The 18,889-nt window shown below is 45.2% G+C and overlaps 1 protein-coding gene across 1 annotated transcript in view; it reads left to right on the plus strand.

Annotated features, from left to right (window-relative positions):
• The window catches only part of SCG3 (secretogranin III), a 36,346-nt gene extending 17,768 nt beyond the window's left edge, over positions 1-18,578 (plus strand). Inside the window, exons 10-12 of the mRNA XM_004709430.3 lie at positions 455-592; positions 11,993-12,073; positions 18,256-18,578. Of these exons, the coding sequence (XP_004709487.1) occupies positions 455-592; positions 11,993-12,073; positions 18,256-18,374 (338 nt within the window). The 3' untranslated portion in view covers positions 18,375-18,578. The remainder of the gene's footprint in view (positions 1-454; positions 593-11,992; positions 12,074-18,255) is intronic.
• The last annotated feature ends 311 nt before the right edge of the window (positions 18,579-18,889 follow it).

Raw genomic sequence — 18,889 nt, forward strand, 5'->3', positions numbered from 1 at the left:
CCCGGCACATCCGGCTCAAAGGCCGCTAGTGAGTCAGGAAAATATAGTAAGCTGTTATGACACAGCGGCAAAGTGAACAAGCCTCTTTCTAATCCTGATGCCGAATTCTTCTTCAGATAAGTCCGTTTTTTTTTTTAAATTATCTGCTCAGCATACAGATTGAATAAATGTGGTGCGAGGATACAGAAAAAAGCCCACCACTCAATCTGGAAACCTGGGGATTTGAGTCGCCTCTTCTGCTAGCTAAATGGGCATCCTCCTCCAAGTCTCTCCCCTTTCTGAGCCTCAGTTTCCTCATCTGTGCAGTGGAGAGGATTGGACTAGAGGATCGTTACAATCCAGCTCAGAAAATTATGCAGCCTCAAACTGTGCCTCTTAAATAAGGCTTATTTCTACGTTGGGAATTAAGTGGTAGGCCATGTGGTGGTGCTGACAGTGAGCGATCTGCTTACAGCACCGTCTGAGAAGAGCCATGAAGAGACAGACAGCACCAAGGAGGAAGCAGCAAAGATGGAGAAGGAATACGGAACCTTGAAGGATTCCACAAAAGATGACGACGTCAACCCCGGGGCGAAGGCCGAAGAGCCCAAAGGTATGAGTGGCCGGCTTGCGGGTGGCCATGAAATTGGGGAAGCCAAAAACTGTTGTCCCCCAAAGCCAACCCCACCGAATTGAGAGAAATTAGTATGATCTCTACAGAAAGATTCTGTATCTTTGCTGAGTGGAGTCTTTATTTGCACAGCGCTCTTTTTAAAGGATCATGAGCCTCCTGGAATGGCAAATTGGTTTGATCTCTTGTTGGGATTTAGTATCCAAGGACTTTCGCACTTAGGAGGGGATGCTAACTGCTATTTGTGTTTTATTTGATGCCCAGTTTACCACTTTAAGCAAATCGTTCTTTAAACTTACCACGCCTCTAAATAGCTACATACAACTTAACAGGATCAGACACATTTTCTTAACTATTTAAGCATTGACTGCCAAACACTTTTGAGGACTTAATCAAAATCGCAAATCCAATATATGAACTTTTCTTAAATAATCCAAATACCTCAAAACACAAAAAGAGGTACATATAACCAGCCCGATAATTATAAAAATCGACTCATACCCTTTCATCAAAATCACTCACAAAGATGATAACACGATGGGTTTTTACTTTGTCTCTTGTCTCCTCATTTTACTCTGCCCTCGTAAATTTACACCCACGATTTTCTTAAACTTCATGAGACTTTCAAAGAAAAAGACTGAGGGAGGAGGATGGGAGTTGGATGTTGTTAACCGTTTCATTCCGGGTCAGAATGTGTGCTCTATTGGCAGAGTCCGGCCGTCCAAGCAGCATTTAGAACAAAATGCTACAACCACCCAAATACCCACTGCCAGTGAGTCGATTCTGAATCATCGGGACACTGTGAAAGATTTCCAAAGTTTTGTAACAGCCTCATCACTCTCCTGTGGAGCGGCTTGGGGGTTTGAACTGCTGGCCTTGCAGTTAATAGTCCAACACTCACCCAACAGTGCCATCAGGTCTCTTTTCAAAGGAGGTACATCATAGAAAAAGTCTCGCCCTATCTCTCAGGTTAGCGATTTTTGTTCCAAACCTTGATGACTTCACCAGTTGTGAATGGATGATTTGCATCTGCCTTATGTTTTTGTCGGTATGATATTGGGTTAGGCTGGGTTTCCTCGAGAAACAGAACCAGTGACACTCATGTGTATGCAGAGGAACTTTAAATTGATATATGGATTGTTATAAGAGTGGTAAGAGCCTCCAATAAAGTAATTTTTTTAAAAAGAAGGAACTTTTTATCTAGAAGTAAATGTATATCAAGAAAGCATCCCAGACCAGTCTAACTTAAGTCCATGGGTCTTATGCTAGCCAGGGCTCTCTTCGGACACACATAGCTGCAGGCTGATGATTTATTCAACAAGTGACGGGGAATGCAGGGAGGTCAGACCAATGAGTAGAGTGGTGTGGATCCAAGGTTGGTGGAAACATGGCAGGGCACCGGCGGCTCTCAGGGTTCATTGGCTTTCATGGGGCTGTCCCTGGAGACAGACACAGAATCCAAACAGGAAGGGCGAGAGGCAGGATCCCCATTTTGTCTCTTATTAAAAGGCCACTCCTCCCTGGTGACATCATCAGGCTGCGCCTAATTGACGGGTTGGACTCCACCCCTACATAAGTGCAAGTTGACCTGAACCCTAACTTCCACAGATATATCGACTCTTCAGTATAATAGGAGCCTTACTCGTGTCTTATAAGTATCTCATTAGTAGTATCATGTAGAGGATTTTCTCCCTGAGAGCTGAGGAAGTAGGCTAGTGAACCTCTCTTTCGTAGGAAGAGCAAGAATGAAATTCAACTAATGTATCATCTGAAGACACACCATTGGGGTCTGTTTTAATTGACTATTTTGCATAACCTACCAACAGCCATGAACCGATATGATCGGTTTTGCTTTTTTATCTTTTTGCCACTGATGTTATATGATAATACAAGGGTTAATCAGGCCTTCCTGGTCAAGGCAGATTTTCATTTGGCGGCAGTATTTGGCCCACTGACAAGTTCCCCTACTCAAACTCTCTTACTTACATCGAAACAGGTTTGGGTTCATACTTGATAACAGACCCACGTTTTAACAACATCTATACGGAGGAGACCGAGTGACGTAGTGGTTACGCGTTGGACTGCTAACAACTCACCACTCTGTGAGAGAAAGACAGGGCTCTCTACTCCCCCAAAGGGTGATAATCTTGGGAACTGGCAGGGGCAGCTCTATTGTGTCATAGAGGATCGCTATGGGTCTTTATTGACTTGATGGCAGTGAGTCTGCTTTTGGTGTATGAAGTAGAAAGGAGACTAGCTATGGATTTAATACCTCATAATAATACGAATTATAAATTATTTATTTTTCATGTGACTACTCCCCGCTTTTATGGATTTTTTTACTGAGATTTTGGTGGGAGTGGGGGTTTGCATTTCAGACATCACCTCTGACCATCAACATTTCAGTTCCACTTGTATAAGTTGTTACAGTTGACTAATAGTATCACTGTTGTTGTTTTATGCTTCAAATGGTCACATCTTGGCACCGGTATCTTCCCTAAGTGGCTCCTTTTTGCTTTCAGCACTGCCTCCAAGGGTTTTTAAAGCACCTTTGCTCTCTGGCAACCACCCAAGAGTCTAGACCTACCCTGAATTTTCCTGTCCCAAGCCTTGAAATTAATTCCCTTTCCAGGAGGTCTGAAGCACTGTTTCTTTAAGAAAATGTGATTCATCTTCCAAGGGAGCTTCAAAAGTTTGTGGAAACATGAAATTGAAAGCTAATGGCATTTCCCCACAAACTTTGTCAAGGCCCTGATCTATCTTTGTATTCACAGTTGCCTCATTTACACGCCTCTCAAAGGCTGTTTTGCTTCTCTTTGATAAAATCCAGTGAGCAAACACCTCTTATTTCCAGGCAGGAAAATGAAAGCGCCCACGTGGGGGAAGGCAGGCAGGGCTGGCCCGGCTTCCTGAGTCCTTTCCTTGGCAGCGAATAAACATTTCTTCAGAGAGTATACCTGGCCCTCTGCTCAGAAAGTTGAGATACAAAAGGAAAATATGAGAAGCAATACTTGCCTCGGGTGACTCAAAACACACTTTTAAATGGCCGGAGAATCGTTCTTAACCAATATGTGGTCAAGCCCCGCCCAGATCACACACACATAGACTGGTCCATCCGACTGATGAGCCAGGCGTGTATAGACCAGGCCTGCTTTAAAAGAGAAGTTGGAAGAGACTACAGGGTAGAGTCAGAAGTGAGGCAATAGCCCAGCTAAACCCACTTCGAGAAATAATTGCAAGCAGGACACGTAGGCAGGAAGCTCCGTAGAGCGTCTTCTTACGGTCCTTCAATGTGAGGTGGTCTCATCCAACCACAGCAAACATTTATCAACCATGCCAAGCACTGTGCTGAGCCCTCCGAAGCAGATACATATAATAGCATAGGTGCATGGAATAGAGTTTACATTAAATATAGATATAGCAGCAATACTCTTCATTTATATCACTCCTGAGTTTGTTTACAAAGCAAGTTTAAGTCTATCTCATTCCAGGATAATGTAAACAAACAAACAAACAAACAAAACCAGTTTAATGACCAATAACTAAAAATAATGACAGATTTACAATATAGTTTAAGCAACTAAACTGTTGCTCTCTAGAGGGATATTAAGAGTAGTATTTTTTATGGATTGTGATAAGAATTGTACGAGCCCCCAATAAAATGATTTTTTTTAAAAAGAATAGTATTTTTAACAATGGATGTAGATATGGATTGTGATAAGAGCTGTAAGAGCCCCGAATAAAATGATTTTTTAAAAGAAGAGTATGTTTAAAATATTTCTCAGTGCTACAGTTATTTAATTTAAAAAATATTTCTAAAATTAGAACCCTGCCCACCAAAATATAAGCGTCTCATCCCAACCCTATTTATAAAGCTGCTTCGTTTTTCCAGTTACTTGTCCTCTGGAGACTGCAGAAGAGAGCGCTTCCAAGCTTATTTCCATTATGTGAGAATGCCTCCTTTTGCCAGGGGGTGTTTCCTCGTTTATCGCTGACCCGTGAGTCACGGAAATCTTTTTGTAAGATCATCCAACAGATGGAAAAAGCCTTATGAACTCATAAACACATTCTCAGACTATCGTTCATCAAGATTATGGCTAAGTGATCTTAGCGATCACTTATCAAGGTTATGACGAAAGAATGGAATTAATTTCCTTTACATGTGATCTCTAAGTCGCCTGTCATCTAAATAGCCTTTCACCCTGTGCCGTCTTTTCAGAAGCCAGAAAAGAGACGGTAGCCAGTTGCATGATCTGTTCTTATCTCTTAAACCCGTGCAGAGATGAGGGTGCTGTGCTGAGGTGCCAGCGCGTTGGCGCTGACTCATAGCGGCCCTGTGAACAACAGAACGAGACACAGACCCGGTTCTGCACCATCCTCACAACAGTTGTTCGGTTTGAGCAGCCGCGGTGACAATCCATTTACTGAACGTCTTCCTCTCACTCTGCCAAGCCGGGTGTCCTCCTCCGGGGACTGGTCTCCCTGAAACATGTCTAAAGCATATGAAACGAAGCCTCCTTATACTTACTTCTAAGGGTCATCTGTCCTGATTCCGAGACTGATGTGCTATCAGATGAGAAAACAAAGCTATTTGAGGAGAAAACGGCATACCCCCCTGCAAGTCTCAAGGCATTCTGCTCAAAAGGTCCTAAAATACTGACCTGATCTTCTCATCGAGTTACAGGCTCAGAAACCCACAGGGGCAGTTCTACCCTGTCCTGCAGGGTCGCTGAGTCGGCGTGGACTCAAAGGCAGTGAGATCAGGAGCTAAGCTAAGCTCCCCAGACCCCACCCGCACACTGCAGCACAGGCTTTTCAAGGGCAGCGAGAGATCCTTCCCACATGGAGAGATCTCAAATTCCCTTCTTAGAAATTGACCCCTGAAGTTACAGCTGAATTTATAAACGATAAGGCTTAAAGAGCAATGGCTTACCCAAAATGTCCGAGTCAAAGGATGGCAGAATTGGGCTTTAAACCTGTATCTCCTGGCTCCCCATCCAGTGTTCTGCACTTTATTCAGGGCCGTATCTCACGAGCACGTAAAATACCGTTTCACAGAGCTCCTCAATGCACTGAATGGCTCTGGGGCCCCTGAGTGCACCCGTGGTGTCAGTCTCTGTTGCTTTGCTTTGTCATCGTGTAACCTTTATATCGCTGTAAGCACAATGTCACACTTGGGTTTTAGAGAGGCTCTGTTAGAAGATCTAATATTTTTCAGCATAGCCAGTGTTCAGTAGGTTAACTCGTATTGATTTCTACAGTTCTGGGGGTCAGGACAGCCCGTGAGGGGCAGGAAAAATCCATGCATTTGAAAGACAAAAAGCGAAAAAAGACATTTCTAGTTCAGTGCTAGAAACCAGATCAGCCTGAAGAGCAGGGATGTGTCCTAACTCTGGCCCGTTTTCCATCTGCTGCAGCATATGTTTTAAGACTTGTGCCATATTACCTCAGCCATGAGCTATTTTTTTCCAAAGGAAGCTAAAATAGATTGGGGGGAAAAATAGTCCAACTTTCCAAAATGGAATCTCAGGGCCTTTCAGTGCACACTGTGTAAATAAAAAAAACAAACCAAAACACATTTGCTTCCCAGCAGCTCCTGAGAGGAGCCAGCATCAACAGGAACCAGCTGCTGCTCTTAAAGGAGGGGCACCCCTGGTTTCAAACCTGCTGTCACCAGCGATTCAATAAGTGGGCGATGGGCCCAAGGCTTGGGGCAGTGGTCTCCACATTTGCTGAACATCAGAGTCACCTCGACATCAGTTAGAAATACTGAGGGGGTTTTCCCACCCCCCAGGTAATTTTATTTGTCGGCTTTGAGGAGCAACCTGGACGGTGTTGTTGTTATTGTTGTGTTTTCAAAAGCTCCCTTGGTGGTGCTCATGGTTACGTGCTAGATGGTTAAGTGCTAGACTGCACCAGAAGGCTGGAATTTCAGACCCGCGCAGAGGTGTGCCTCAGAGCAAGGCCTTGACATCTGCTTCTCACAGGGTAGAGACTTCTTCAACGATTTCGGTTCCTTTGTCTTTAAGCAAACCCATCCTGTGTTGCAGGCAGATGTCAACGGAGTGAATAAAACTGCCGTTCCTACATTTCAGGCTTGGTAAAGTCAACACCATTAAAAAAAAGACAAAAAATAGGTAATTGGTTCCTGAGCAAAAATGCTCAGATTTCTATTTCGAATTGCCTTGGGTTGGGCTTTCCTTGAGGCAGTTCCTTTAAAAAGGATTTGATGTCAAGCAGTTTGATTTGGGGATGATCCCAGGATGCACCAGGGAAGCACCAGGGATATGAGACAGGGAAGAGGGAAAAACCTCTCTGTGGTGGGAATGGGCAGGTTTTGACCCGCAAGCCACTGAGACTCCAGCACCCCCTTTCCTTCTCCCCCCACCCGACCCCCGCTCCAGGCCCTGGGAGACACTGTGCAGCGTGGCTCAGGGCTGTCCCACCTGAAGAACAAAGAAGCTGGGTTATTGATCTTCCAGTGCCACCATCCTTGACTGCGGCCTGCTTCATGACATGTCTAGAGAGGGGGAGGGATAACACTAGCTGCTACACTATTGTAAAAATGTCTTCCATCTTTAGAAGATTCTTTTAATTCAGAATGAAGCACAGTGGTCCTGTTCTCCAATTCTCTGTATTGTGACGTGACATCGTATACGAGACTGTGGAAAGAGTGCTTAAGATTATTTAAAGAATGAAACGATATTCAATCATTCTCAAATGTTTCAGAAGCCCTAATTGCCTAATGTGGAAATGATAAATCATGATTATCTATTCATTATAGCAGGCCCAGGAGGATGCCTAATTTGACTTAATCTCTCAAAATCATGAGCTTGCGTTCTTTAGAAATATTCCACATTAAGACTTCATTCCTTGTGCGAAATGCCTTTTCTAACTGAATTAACTTGAAATAGAGAATACTGTTTTTATGTTACCAAATCCATTTGACCTTGTCAGCAACGGACAGCAGACCATGAAAATCTGTGTATTGATCGCCTGTAATGTTATCACATCGGCCAGAAGGACACTGGCCTTTCACATGCTCTGACAACCCCGAAAGCCAAGCACAGAGTCAAGGTTGTTTGCTGGAGATGACGGGTCTATTCCTTTGTCCACTTACTCCTTTCTGCATGGACCAGGTGACAGGAAGCCCCAGGAGTGAGGCAGGAGTGGGTTTACAGGAACAGGAAGAAAGATGCCCAGGAAGTCATTTAAGGAAAGACATTGGCAGAAATTGGAACATTGGCAAATTTTAAGGCAGTGATATATTGTACATAAACCATAGTCAGATGTACCCAGGTTTAAGACTGTGAACAGTAAGTCTGGTGGTTCAAACCCAGCAGCCACTACGTGGGAAAAAGATGAGGCTGTCTGCTCCCATAAAAATTGACAGCCTCACAAACCCTGCTATATAATAGCACTAGAAATCAGAATCAATGGCAGTAGGTTGTTTTGTTTTTAAGTTTTACACTCCTTCTTCTTTTTCTCTTTTTTAATTAAAAGATCATTTGACACTACTTCTTAAAGGAGCCCTGCTGGCACTGTGGAGCCTGGTGGTGCCGTGGTTACGTGCTGGGCTGCAAACCGCCAGCAGTTCCACAGGACAAACACTGGACTTTCTACTCCCATAAACAGTGACGGTCTCAGAAACCTACAGGGGTCGCTATGAGTCAGCATTGACTCGATGGCAGTGAAGTTGGTGTTTTGGGAGGCATTGTTGGGCAAGCCATGGACTTGGTTCAAACTTATCTGCTTCTCTGGAGGAGAACGTTGAAGCTAACGGCGCTTGTAAATATGTTTAGCCTTGGAAACCCTCTATAGAGTCGATAGAAGTTGGAATCAACTCAATGGGTTTATACTTCCCCCCCCACACTTGAATGTTTTTATCAGTATTATTCACAACAATCAAAAATAGGAAACAATACAAATATTGATTCACTGATGGATGGATACACAAAATGTGGTCTTTCTGTACAAGGAAATATTGTTAAAAAAAAAGAAGTATTGTTACCTACAACATAAATGATGTACGACATACTACTTATTACAGAGCTCTGGTGGTGTAGCGGATTGTGCACTGGGCTGCGTAACCAAAAGGTAGCCACCTCAAACCCACCACCTGCTCCTTGGGAAGAAGATCAAGCTTTGTGATTGAATAAAGATTTCAAGATTTACACACAAAAAAGATTTCAAGATTCACATCCTCAGAAACCCTAGGAAGCAGTTCTGCTGTGCCCTGTAGGGCGCTGTGAGTCGGAATCGACTGGATGGCTGTACATAGGTTTGAGTTTATACTACTTTTAGTCATGTGACCTTGGCAGGTTACTTTATCTCTTTGTGCCTGTTTCTTCATCTACAAAACAGCAAGACTACCTTCAAGGATATTGTACAAAGTAAATGAGAAAAAGCAATTTGGAACACAAAACATTATGCCTGGCACATCATGAACATACAGTATAGAGAGCTCCAGGAACCCTAGTGGTCAAGTGGATTCCTGGTAGGCTCTGAAACACATGGTCAGCAGTTTGAAACCACCAGCCACTGCGTGGGACAAAGATGAGGCTTTTGACTCCTGTAAAGAGTTACAGTCTTGAAAACCTACAGGGACAGGTCTACCTGTCTCACAGGCTCCCTGGGAATCAGTATAGACTTGATGGCAGTGAGTTTGTTGTTTGTTTGTTTGTTTGTTTTGGCTTATAGGTAGGTAGCCCAACCAAGAGGTCTGGAGAGTAGACTAAAGGTCCCACTCCCATCTAGTTAATTCTTACTGACAGTGACCTTGTAGGAAAGAGTAAAACTGCCCTGCTTGGCTTTCAAGATTGTACATCTTTATGGAAGCAGAGAGGGTCATCGTTCTCCTATTGAGCTGCTGGGGGTTGAACGACCAACGTTTTTGTCGGTGCTGGCCACTGACCACCGGCGCTAGAAGGGACAGGATTTACAGGGTTGGTCACCACACTAAGCTTTGGAAGCCATTACTTCTGCCGAGGTTTTGGACTTTGCAGGTCTCTTAAGCCATGAAGTCTCTCCAAGCCATCTGGACTCATGTGCAGACACTCTGATCATTAGGGACCTTGTCTGTCCTTGAGACGAAACAAGGCTACATCAGGGTTGTAGGATGTCTGAGGATGAAATCTCTTCTTTCGAGAAGCTAACCCGAAGGGCTCAAGTAGAACGAAAATGTTTTGAGAATGATGATGGCAACAAAGGTACCAATGTGCTGGACACCATGGATGGATGGATGGGTTGTGATAGAGTTGTATGAGCCCCCAATAAAATGATTTTAAAAAGAACGAAATATCTTCTTTTAGATAATGCAGGTGTCAGGAACTAGACTGATAAGGGTTCAGATTCTAGCTCAGTTTATTTTCTGTGTGGCCTTCACCAAGACACCCTCATTGAACCTTAGTTTCCTCTTATACACGAGAGGGTATGCCCCCCCCCAAAAAAAAAACCAGAAAAAAAATGCAGCAGGGTGGAGCTTGCATAGTACAAATTTTTCCTGCTAAGCAAGTATATAGCAACTCGCTCTGAGTTAGTGCACCCAGTGGTGTTGCCTGGGAAGGTTCTCTCTGGTCACAGTGACTTTTTCATAGAAGCAGTTTTGCTCAAACCTCATTTTTTGTGATGGCTGATTTAAGAGAACAGCATGCGGCTGTGAAATCTTGTTTCCTGCTCGGGAAAAATGACACAGAAACTGTTGTGATGTGGAACACAGCTGACAAGGACAGTGCTATGGGGAACACTCAAGTGTACACGTGGTTTTCCCATTTCCAAAAAGGTAAAATGCCAATTGATGAGAAACCTCGTTCTAGATGTCTGTCAGCTTCCTGAATGGACGAAAATGTCAACATGTAGTGCATTTGGAGTTCATCCCACCAGGTCAGACGGTTCATCAGGCTTTCTATTTAGAGGTTCTGAAAAGATTGCATAACACTATGTGACAAAAAAGGACTGATTTCTGGAGGATTGGTTTTGCCACCACGACAATGCACCTGCTCATGCAGCCAGCCACCTCAGTGCTCCAGTTTTTGGCTAAAAAAACCCCAGCATGCCTCTCTTGCCCCATGCACCTTACTCAGCTGACCTCGCTCCATGCAACTTCTTTTTGTTTCCGCGGATGAAGACACGAAAGGACAGCGATTTGACGACATAGAAGAAGCGAAGAAAAAAACAAGGGAGGTGCTGTCTGCTATCCATTTGAAAAATGTTCCCACGAATGGAATCACAGATTTGGCAAATGTATTAAGTGTAATGGAGAGTACTTTGAAGGTAATAAGGTTGTTTTGTAAAAAAAAATTAGATGCAGTTTTGAAAAAAACCTGCATTTTGGTGGGGGGTACCACCTCATAAGTTCATGATGATGTGAACCCCCACATTTCAGACAACAATACAGACAAAGGGCATCATCGGTGCCCAATGTCCTCTTACAACACACTAGGCCCATTCAAGAATGTTTGCATCCATGTTGTTAGAACTAGTTCTCGGGCTCACCACCATCTGAGTTTTTATACCCCCACCCCCAGAACTGGGCAGCAGACTTGTACAGTCATTTACACAGTCTCGCACATTTGGGCTTGTAACCAAGGTGAAGGAATTTCTCGGCTGCTGCTTTTCCGGTTTTGACCTCATAATGCACTTCAGTTTGAAAAAACTATCCTTAACAATGAATAGCTCAAACCCACAAGGGAGCCCACCCACCTAACCAGTAACCTGAACAAAAACTCTTTGTCTAGACACCCAACTCGATTTTTGCATGTGGAGGAAATAGTGGTTCCTAGACATTTACATGCTTCTTCCTGTCTCCTGGCATTGAACCCACCTGCCTGCTCGCTTCAACACCTCCCCAGTGTACACACATACACACACATGCTCCCCAGCTTATGGACAACACCTCACAAGAGCTTGATAAGTTCAACATTGGTTTGTGATTTTAAATATGTGTGCTTACTGAGACTCGCTAAGACTCCCTTCAAGCCCAGAACCAAACTCACCCCCTGGCTCAACTTCCTGCCAAACACTAGCAGGCCTATCAGGTAAGCAATGAATCACTCCATAGGGCAATCAAATATGCTGAACCGAAAAGGAGCATTCCCCAGGGATAAAGCTGGAAAGGCAGGAAGTGCTAAAAGAGGCGGAGGAAGTGGGAACAGTGCTGTTTATCTTGTGGGGATGCAATCAATGTCAGGAGTCAAAATGTGTGAGGATTGCTGAAGGCAAAACCAATATGCCCCCATAAACTTTCACTTACGTCCCAAGAGAAAGAAAATGAAAGGTGGTAAATAAAAATGTCTCACATATGTCAAATGTATATATACTCTTTAGAAAAAGATCCAGTATTTACTTGACAAAGACTTAATGTGGTTGTCTTGCCTTCTCCAGGGAAAACAGAAGCCTATTTGGAAGCCATCAGGAAAAATATCGACTGGTTGAAGAAGCATGACAAAAAAGGAAATAAAGAAGGTAGGCATTTGGTGTGGCTGGACAATGAAAATATCAACCATTTTGTATTAGTCTAGGTACTCCAGAGAAATAAATCCACAGAAACTCATGTACAAGAGAGAGTTTTATATAAAGGTTAAGTGCGCATCAAGAAAACATCCCAACCCAGTGCTGCCCAAGCCCACAAGTCCAACATTAACCCATATGTCCGCCACCAATCCACAAAGTCCTCCATTTCACAAAACACACACTATGACGCCGACTGCAGGAGGAAAGCCAAATCAGTGAACGTGTAAGCATCTCAGTGCTGGCAGGGGTCTCCACACGGCTGCTCCAGCACCCAGGGCTGCATCGGGGTAGGTCCATGTGGCTTCTCCTCAGGGATGTCTTGCAGGAAGTGAGCCTTGCCAGCTGAAGCCAGGAACTGGCTAAGGCAGCTGCACCCTGGTGGGACCATCACAAAGCAAAAGACCTGAGAACTAGAAAGGTGAGGCTCACTGAGCCATTTATCCCTCCGCCCTTCAATTAACCCCACATGTGTTTATCAGCCAGGTTGGCACAATAAACTACCTACCTCACATTTGTTGGGAGTTCTTTTAACCTAAAGAGTCTCACAACCCGATAGACTGAACGAAAGTCTCTCCTCCCAGACCCAAACGACTCCACTTGCCTCTCAGAAGCAGAAAGGAGCAGAGCCTCCACATTCTTATCTTTCAAAGCCATCTGTTTATGAAAGCTGTTGGGCAAAAGTAGAGCGTGGAGTGTAGTGAATCCCCGTGCATCCATCACCTTCCATCAGTATTAACATTTTGCCAGTCTCGTTTTATCCACCAGTTACTGCCCAGTTAGCTCCACCCCATGGCAAAGCCCACATCTGCCAGAGCAGAACTGCAAGCCACAGGGTTTCCAAGGCTGCATTTTTGTTTGTTTTTGATGAGATCAATTTACTGGGGACTCTTACTCTTGTTACAATCTATACATCAATTGTATGACATATTTGCACATATATTGCCATCGTTCTTTTCTAGACATTTGCTTTCTATTGGGCCCTTGGAATCAGCTCTTTGCTTCCCCCTCACCCTCATGGCCCCTTGATAGATTATGGACTGTTATTATTTTCATATCTCACACCGACCGCTGTCTCCCTTCCCCCTCTGGTTTCTGTTGTTCTTCATACCAGCTGGTGTGCTTCTTCCATGTGGGCTCTGTTGCTTCTCAGCTAGATGGCCACTTGTTTCTCTTCAAGCCTTTAAGACCCCAGATGCTATATCTTTTGATAGCCAGGCACCATCCGCTTTCTTCACCACATTTGCTTATGTACCCATTTTGTCTTCAGTGATCATGTGTGTGTGATGAGGGCTGCATTTTTGGAAATAGATCGCCACACCTTGCTTCCAAGGCACCACTGACCCTCCAGCCTTTCAGTAAGCAGCCCAGCAGTGGTCATTTGTACCACAAAGTCCTTGTTTTATCTACTGCCCCTCTTTTCTTGGAACATTTTAAACCAAGATATTTTCTGAATACAGACGTGAGATGAAAACTGTCATTCATTCATTTAAAACACAGAACTAGACCCTGCCCTGAGTGTCAAAAATTCAAAGATTGGGAAAATGCAACACCCACCCTCCTCAAGAGCTCACAGCCGTGCAGAGGTGGAGAGAGGACGAGGTGTGTGTTCTCATTCAGATAGAGACAGGTAAGAGAAAGGGCCACAGGGGCGCCTTCGCTGGAACCATGAATAGGAATTTGTCAACTGAAGACAGGTGGAGGCAGAGGGAGCCCTGAGAGTCCAGAGAGATTGATTAGAGAGAGAGGTGCTTGCTGGGAACTGGAGCTATTTAGTTTCACAGGAGCGTGGGGTGTCTGTCGGAAGACTGCCAGGCAGGCCTGGGCAGGTGGGAAGACAGGAAGAGGCTTGCGCAGCCTCAAACCAGGTTAGGTTTAGGGCAAACCGAAAACCAAAGTCAACGCCATTGAGTTCCTTCAGGCTCAGAGCAACTCTCTAGGTCAAAGTAGGACTGTCCCTGTGGATTTCTGAGACTAAATGTAAGTGTGGAAATTAAGGTCTACTGAGGTTATGAGCTGAGAAGTCCAGTTGGCAGCTATGTGATTCCAGATAAATAAAAGAGAGACGCTGGGAACTGGGAAAGCAGTAGAGACACAAGGGTCTGGAGCAGAAAGGATGAGGCTGAAGCAGAGACAGAGGGAATAGAGAATTGGGGCCGGAGGGGGGACATTCACAAGACTAGTGGGAAGGGAAAGGTGTCTGCTCAGAGCAGAAGCAACATGATGCTTTTCAAGTGCGAGGTGCCTGCAGATCACCTGGGGACTGACTGTCTCGCCCGAAGCCCAGGTCAAACGCAAGCAGAAACTCTAGGGCGGGACCCAAACATCAGCATTTCCAAAACTCCTCAGATGATTCTAGTGTGCAGCTAAGTTTAATGGCCACTGAGATGTGGAGCGCTGTGGAAAGAAGTACTTTCAGCACCCTTCGGGCTTGTAAAGGAGCCCTGGTGGTACCGTGGGTTTGGGCCGGCCTGCTAACTGCAAAGTCAGTAGGAGTTCAAACCCACCCGCTGCTCCAGGGGAGAAATACGGGGCCTGGCCTGATGCTCCTGTAAAGACTCACGGTCTAAGAGGCTCTCTGTAGGGGTGTTAAGAGCTGGAATTGACTCCGTGGCCCTGGGGTTAGGGTTGGTGGCTTTAGGCTGGTGAGCTTGTACATTGATGGAAGGTGTTTAGCTGAGATACATCGCTCTGCCTTTGTTTTCAAAAAGATGTGGGTGCTGAGTATGCCAAACTTCACATGCGCCCTGTTTCATCAAAACTCTTCTCGGTTGAGAAATGCATAATTGTTTTATTTATAATATGACCAAGTAAATGATGATACGTCGTCCAGGTCTGCAAAGACTTTAAAAAAACAAAGCTATTTTCTTTTCTGTTTTTATTAAAAGATCATTTTATTGGGTGCTCTTATCACAATCCATACATCAATTGCATCAAGCATACTTGTACATCTGTTGCCATCATTATTTTCTAGACATTTACTTTCTATTGAGCCCTTGGTATCAGCTCCTCTTTTCCCCCTCCCCTCCTATTTTCTTTATTGTGGATCAGGTGAGGATTGACATGTCAGATCATCAATTTTGTATTCCACAGCTGAAACAATTTATCACCCCTCTCCCAGAGTTTACCTTACCCCATCCTTTGATTTCTCTTCACCCTCTTGTAGATTATTCTTGTCCCCTCCACCCAAGTTATTATCTGCCAATCCCCTAGCCTGCTGCTTCCTCCTCTTCCCTTTTGGTCAGCTCCAAAGTCTATTGCCTTTGGTATGAAAGAAAAACTTTTATATGTATATATATGAATCAGTGAAATACAGTATGTATTCTAAAACCAATACAAGTGGCCGAATGGCCTGCCCTGCCAATTTGGTGATGCGTGCTGTTGTTTTTCCTGACTCCCATATGAATCCGACTCTCGGTCATAAGCAGCACCACCCTGGAATTCAGTCTTCCAATTGCAGAAGTGGTCAGCCTAGTGAAGCATGACACTTGGGTGCCTGCCCATTGAAGGCGCTGTGAACAGACTTCAGAAGAGCAGTGTTGGGTTCAGTGCTCCCCTCTGCCTGCAGTACACGTGTGCAGAAGGGAGAATTTTCTCCTTCACCCCTGTCAGTGCTCTGTTGACCTGTGCAGAGTGCAGCCTGCAGAGATCTGGGTCCTAGGGCCACCCAGTGATTGACAGCAGCTGTGTGAGCAGGAAGCCTTTCTATGAGCTCGGACCATCCTTAGGCTTTGCTAATGTCCGATGACAGAGGCCTGTCTTCCCCAAACCCAGGAAAGTAAGTCCCAGGGAATGTGATAGTGAGGGCAGTACTAAAATCTGACGCAAACATAAATCTGGAAAGAAAAACACAAGGCTTCACCTTTAAAAAAGCACATCACAGCCTTTTCTCTCTCTTGAGCCTCACAAGCACTTGGAGGTTAGCTAGGTGGTTCGGTGCTTTGCGCGACATACACTGGCATTTCGGGCAGGGCTGGGATTAGCACCCAGGTCCTTCTTTCCCTACACTTTGCTGCTTTCCCAGCTGGACACCGTAAATGCTCTGTTAGTTACATTCAACAGACACGAAGTCGGATGGTCTCATTGTTTCAAAAGCATCATGCTTTCCTGATTGCTTGTTCAGCTGACCAGGACCTCTGCACATGGGTCCTTGGGAGCCTGCGGTTTGTTCCATAAAGGTGTGGCCATTATCACCGATGCTAAAGAGCCAGTGCTCAGAGGCCATCGCCAGTGATGCACAGGTGGCCCTCTGTGGCCTCTGAGTCAGCCAGGAGGGAGCAAGCGCCCGCTGAGCACACGGGGGAGATCCCTCCCTCCGACCGGCAAAGAGCACCTGAAAGACATGGCACGACCTGCCCTCGGTCTGCTACTTAACCCTCCCAGCCCCACTGGCTGTGGGGGCCTGGTTGAGGGTATCGGCCCAGCCTCGTGGCTGAGTTCAGGCGCATGTGTGTGACGTAATGTCGCTGGTGCCCAGTGTGGGTGTGCCCAGGTTGATCACCTGGGCCTAGGTGAGCTGGGTCTGAGCATGCTCAGCTTTGGATTGTCTTCATAGGCGTCTAAGGTGTGCCTGATTTCTTTGCAATCCTTGATTGTGGCATGGCCAGCTGTTTGTTTGTTTGTTTTTTTAACATTTTATTAGGGGCTCATACAACTGTTATCCCAATCCATACACACATCAATTGTGTAAAGCGCATTTGTACATCGTTTCTCAAAAAATTTTCTCTACACTTAAACCCCCAACATTAGGTCCTCATTTTTCCCCTCCCTCCCCGCTCCCCCCTCCCTCATGAGCCCTTGATAGTTTATAAATTGTTATTTTGTCAGATCTTGCCCTGTCCGACGTCTCCCTTCACCCACTTTTCGGTTGTCCGTCCCCCAGGGAGGAAGTCACACACAGTTCCATGTAATCGGTTCCCTCTTTCCTACCCATTCTCCCTTTACCCTCCCTGTTTTGCCCCTCACACCACTGGTCCTATAGGGCTCATCCGTCCTGGATTCCCTGGATTTTCAGTTCCTATCTGTACCAGTGTACCTCCTCTGGTCTAGCCAGACTTGCAAGATCGAATTCGAGTCATGGTAGTGGGAGCGGGGAGGAAACATTTAGGAACTAGAGGAAAGTTGTATTTCTCACCATTGTTACCTCGCACCCTGACTAGCTCATCTCCTCCCCGAGACCCCTCTGCAAGGGGATCTCCAGTGGCCTTCTAATGGGCTTTGGATCTCCACTCTGCACTCCCCCCATCATTCACTGTGGTAAGATTTTTTATTCTGATGATGCCTTACACCTGATCCCTTCGACACCTCGTGGTTGCATAGGCTGGTGTGCTACTTCCATGTGGGCTTTGTTGCTTCTGAGCTTGATGGCCGCTTGTTTACCTTCAAGCCTTTAAGACCCCAGACGCTATACTTTTTGATAGCCGGGCACCATCAGCTTTCTTTGCCACATTTGCTTATGCACCCATTTGTCTTCAGTGATCCGTTCGACACCTCGTAATCACACAGGTTGATATGTTGTTCCATGTGGGCTTTGTTGCTTCTGAGCTAGATGGCTGCTTGTTTACCTTCAAGCTTTTAAGACCCCAGACGCTATATCTTTTGATAGCCGGGCACCATCAGCTTTTTTTGCATAGGCTTTTGGTGGAGACAACCCTCTCTATCCCTAATTTCATTATCTTTCATTCATATACGTACGAATCATGCATAAACATCCCCTGGGGCCCTTGTTAAAATGTAGACTCTGTTTCAGTCTCTGGGGTGGAAAGGCAAATGAACCGGTGTGAAGCCCTGCCTGCAAAGCACTACATCAACGCTAACAATTACAATGTTTTCTACTATTGAAGTAGGAGCCCTGGTTTCGCGGTGGGCTGCCATCTAACAAGGTGGGCAGTTCAAAACCCCACTAGCAGCTTCCAGGGAGACAGATGGGGCTTTCTACTCCCTTAAAGAGTTACAGTCTCAGAAACTCACAGGGGCAGTTCAACCCCATCCTATTGACTGGATGGCAGTGAGTTCTCATATGAAAGACGGGAATAGTTGCCATGTTATTGAAGCAAAATGCTTCTCGGTTCACGGGAGTCACCGGGATTGGATCGCAAAGCATCACCCTTGCTTATGATACTCTCGTGTTTTTTCAGATTATGACCTTTCGAAGATGAGGGACTTCATCACCCAGCAGGCCGATGCTTATGTGGAGAAAGGCATTCTTGATCCAGAAGAGGCCGAAGCCATCAAGCGCATCTACAGCAGCCTGTAAAAATGGCAAAGGAGCCGGGAGTCTCGACTGTTTCAGAAACCATAGTGCAGCTTCTGAAACACCTCTACTTAGGTGATTAAAGTTATCTTGACCTAAAGATTATTAAAGTGCTCAATTTATAGTCATTCACCTTTTAGAAGTGGTTGAAACCTCGCTTTCTTGCCGTCAACACTATCTGAGAAGTAAAGTTGTGTGTAAGCTGAATCTTTGTATCTAGAATCCTTATTTCCTCTTAGACCTGAAGAGCAAGCTGGAGCTTCTGTTAAAAATGTGAGAGTTTATTGATGGCGCAAAGCAATCCAGGATCGGCAGTGCCTTACAGGATTCACCAAAGTACTGCAGTGAAAGGAAATCTCTTCACAGAGCTTACATGGCCACAGCATCGAGGAACTGACAAGAACATCTGATTGGTTCATTTACAAAGTAGGCTGTAACAGACATCAGACAATGGCAAGGCCTCTCAAACATTGTTTTTCTACTTGGAGTGAAAGGTCTTCCTGCAAGAACGGGAAGGA

This window comes from Echinops telfairi, unplaced genomic scaffold (genome assembly GCF_000313985.2).
Source record: "Echinops telfairi isolate 266 unplaced genomic scaffold, ASM31398v2 ScPeMD7_8;HRSCAF=38, whole genome shotgun sequence".
NCBI lineage: Eukaryota > Metazoa > Chordata > Mammalia > Afrosoricida > Tenrecidae > Echinops > Echinops telfairi.